The sequence below is a fragment of the Suricata suricatta genome, chromosome 14 (genome assembly GCF_006229205.1).
Source record: "Suricata suricatta isolate VVHF042 chromosome 14, meerkat_22Aug2017_6uvM2_HiC, whole genome shotgun sequence".
In the NCBI taxonomy this organism is placed as follows: domain Eukaryota; kingdom Metazoa; phylum Chordata; class Mammalia; order Carnivora; family Herpestidae; genus Suricata; species Suricata suricatta.
In genome coordinates this window covers 67,250,392-67,254,031 of record NC_043713.1, presented here as the reverse complement: position 1 = coordinate 67,254,031, position 3,640 = coordinate 67,250,392, and the positions used below count along the sequence as shown (strand labels likewise).

General features: G+C 56.1%; 1 protein-coding gene across 1 annotated transcript in view; it reads right to left on the bottom strand.

Moving 5' to 3' along the window:
- Window positions 1–1,626: 1,626 nt before the first annotated feature.
- Window positions 1,627–3,640, bottom strand: part of EMID1 (EMI domain containing 1) — a 40,173-nt gene continuing 38,159 nt past the window's right edge. Inside the window, exon 16 of the mRNA XM_029921605.1 lies at window positions 1,627–1,843. Coding sequence (XP_029777465.1) covers window positions 1,719–1,843 — 125 coding nt within the window. The 3' untranslated portion in view covers window positions 1,627–1,718. The remainder of the gene's footprint in view (window positions 1,844–3,640) is intronic.

Here is a 3,640-nt window from a genome sequence, read left to right as displayed (position 1 = left end):
CCTCCTCGGGGGCAGCAGTTGTGTCTGACTCCTCTGTGTTGGCAACAGGGGGAATGAATGAGTGAGCGGTGAGGGAATGACTGATTTCAGGAGAACAGCTCCCTGATGCGCAGAGATGCAGGGTTCCTGTTCAGCCTCCATCTCGGCGCATAGAAGGCCTGCTGAGGAGCGATCTTCATCACTCTTTCCCAGCTACTTTCTACCCAGCCATAGGTCTCGGCCTACATGGAGACCTTCCTCCAGGAACCCTTCCCTGATTCCCCAGGAATATCATCTCTTCGCTGCCCACACCCCACAGTGTCCTTGCTGGACAGGGGCCAGTTCAGTTGGTCTCCAGAGGCTCTGGAGCTGCTGGCTGTGCCCTGCCGAGCTCCCTGCGCAGGAAACAATGTGGGGGGAGCTTTGAAGAGGCAGCTCCTCCCTCCTGGCCCTCCTCAGTCCTGGACCCCTTCCCAGCAAGGGGAGGTGCAGACTGAGCCAGAGTGCAGAGGTACTGCTGGGCTGTGGGAGCAGGTAAGGCTGAGGGGTGCCTGGGAAGCTGGGCTTTGACGGGCGGTGCAGGGAACTGTGCGTCCTGGGGCAGCCTACACACTGGTCACCTGAGGGGCCTGTACCCAAAGCTGGAGCCACAGTGAAGGGGCTGTAGAGACTGGCCCTGCTGTTGGCCACAGGCAAGGGGCCAGGAACAGACTGGACAGCCTGAAGTCCATGTCGCCCTTTTATGGGTGAGGAAACAGACTTGGGGGGATGCTGCGGGTCCCCCAATCTGGAAGCTGTGCCAAGGTCTGGCACTTTCTTGCTCCTGGGCCTCTCAGAAGCTGCAGCCATTGCTGGACATCTGGCCAGGGGATGGGGATGGTCTGAGACTCTGCTCACCTACTCCCGTGCACCTCCCTGCCCAGCAGCACCTTCACCTCCCTCAGCCCTGGGCAGGCCCACTTCACCACCCTGCTTTGCATGTGGCCAGGGAAGGCCACCAAGAAGAGGGAAGAGGCTCCTGGCCTTGCCCACCTGCACCCCGTCTGAGCACACACTGAGACCAGGCCAGAGGGACATCAGGTTGGGGGACTTTATTGGCTGGAGACCTCTACCTCCAGGGCACCCCTCCTTCTTCATGCCTCCACCCCCCTGCCTGGGACATGGTAGGGGCTGGGGGCTCAGGGGGCAGGACCTATGCAACGTCCTGCCTATTGAGCTCAGGGTGGGGACCCAGCACCAGAAATCAAGGAGAGGAGGGCTGTGGTGGGCTCTCCCAGGGTTTGGCTGGGGAGGAGGGAGAGGCAAGCCCGCCCTTCCCCACCAGCTCTGAGTGTGCAAAGGGCCCAGCAGAACTCCAGCTCCAGTTACCCATCAGTGCCTATAGGCCTGGATGCCCTGGAAGCCCATGAGAAGACTGAAGCCTCAAACCTGCTAGCCCTTCCCGCAGGCTTGTATCATCCCATTTCACAGAGGGAAATGGAGGTCCAGGGCCCAGAGCAAGGCCTCACCTCTTGCCTGGGCTGCCCCTCCCTCTTAGGCCACAGTCCCTTCTCAGCTTCATAGTAGGCAGACTTGCACGGAGTGTCAGGACCAAGACTTGCCCATCCCAAAGGCCTAGGTGGCAGAAGGGACCCTGAGGACATTAATAAATATGGATGGGCGGTCCCTGGAGGCAGTTGGCCAACTCCAGGCTGGGAAGGGAACCCAGGCGAGGTCTGCCCCCAGGGCCGCCCCTGCCCTCAGCCTCTCTCGTTGCGGCTCCTGGGGCCCACGATCCGGTAGTTGGCCGCGTGTCCTCCCCTCTTGCCCCGCAGGAGGCTGGGGGTGCCTGTGCCGGTAGGTCCTGCCCCCGACCCCTCTGGTTCTGCCGGAGGGAAGGAGAGAGTCAGGGTTAGTGAGGTCTGTGTGAGGTGCCCGTCTCCCTTCGGCCCTGTGGGGGCTGGGGGGCTGGGCACTGCCCTGGCATCTGGGAGGCAGAGCTGTGAGACAGGGTAGTTTGCAGGCTGGTTAATGTCTCCCCTTACTCCCCAGGAGTTAGCAGCTCCCAGTCCCATGAGAGCACGCAGGGCCTCTGTCTGATTTTCTCTGTCAAGTAGGGGTAAATGAGCTTGTCATGCTTCTGAAATGTTTAGCACATAGTGAACAAATGACCCATGCAGCTATAGTTCTTTCCCATGTTTTGGAATATAGGTGTGTCCTGGATCATCCTCATTTTGTAGCTGGGTAAACAAAGGTCAGGGAACAGACTCAGGCTATCTGTGGTGGGGAAGAGTGTAGGAAGGCCAGGCTCTGCCACCGACCTACTGTGCAGCTTTGGGCAAGTCTAACCTGTCAGGGCCTCAGTTGTCTCATTTCTAAAATGGGGTGGGGGGCGCAGGGTGTGTGTGAGAGGATAGTCCAGATGTACTGAGGTTCTGACTAGCTTCAATAATTATTGAAATCAGTTCTAATTTGGCTATGGTGAAATATGCCTCAACCTAGAAATAAGGTATCCCCCAAGAGTGAAACAATAACTGGCATTTTTGCCACTTGGAAAACTCCTACTCATCCTTCAAAACCCAGAGGAAGGCCTACCTCCTCCAGGAAGCCTTCTGCCACTAGTGCAGTCTCTAAGTTAAATAAGCAGGTCAGGTAGGTCAGGGTGGGCTATTTTCCCAGGGGGAGAGGAACACTCAAGGAGCAGAGCCCCAGGATGGGGGAATTGGCTGGCCTCCAAAGTCCTGTTCAAAGAGACAGACACTTGGGACTCTGGTGAGCACCGGCTTCCCATTGGGGCACTGCCAGGGGAGTGGGCTGTACCTTTATAGTCATAACTGTCTGGCACCCTGACCTTGTCCCAGCCTCCCATGTGCCTCTGGGCTGAAATTTGGGGGCCCTGGGACAGACAGATTCGTGTGTACTCACAGTCAAGGGAGATTTGATGCCCTAAATCAGGGAGCATAGGAGGAGAGTAGCACAGAACTCAGGCTCTAACATCAGCTATGGCCAAGTCCTGTGCCAAGTATTGAACTTCCTCTAGAACATGGGGATAATACTGTGTCACACCCTTGTGGTAAGTGTTTAAGGTGTCCAGGAGTGGAAAGTGTTTTTCACAGTAAATGCTGGATTATTATGGTCACTAGATGTATTTTTGACCCAGGTCTCCGGCAGGCCTGGTCACTGTGAGTTGCTCATGAGATGCTATTCTAACACAATCAGATTCAGGGCCCTTCATTTCCCCTGGCTCCACTCAGTGCCTGGCAGAACAGAGGTGTCAGTGAACTTTTGTCAATGGAGCAAAAAGAGCCAGTGCTCTAAAGGACAGACCTACAGTGGACCCCTGGCCTTCCCGCTACTATCTCTATGACCCTGAGGAAATCATGTGAGTTCTCTGAACCTCTGTTTCTTCATCTGTGAAATGGGCAATGTATTGCCCACTTGGTAAGCTTGTTATAGGGACTGGATGTAAATCCCCCAACCCAAGGGGTGGGGTGTGTGACAGCTGTTACTGTCTCATTATTGATTATAACTTAAACACTTGAGCCCTATCTCAGATTTTCTTTAGCACCTGCTGTGTATGATGGACAAGGGGAAAGTTCCTTCTTCACTGCTCCCCTCCTCCCTCACCCCCTCTTTCAGGACCACCACCTTGCTTGTAGGGTCACTCCCCCAGGCTTGTGGC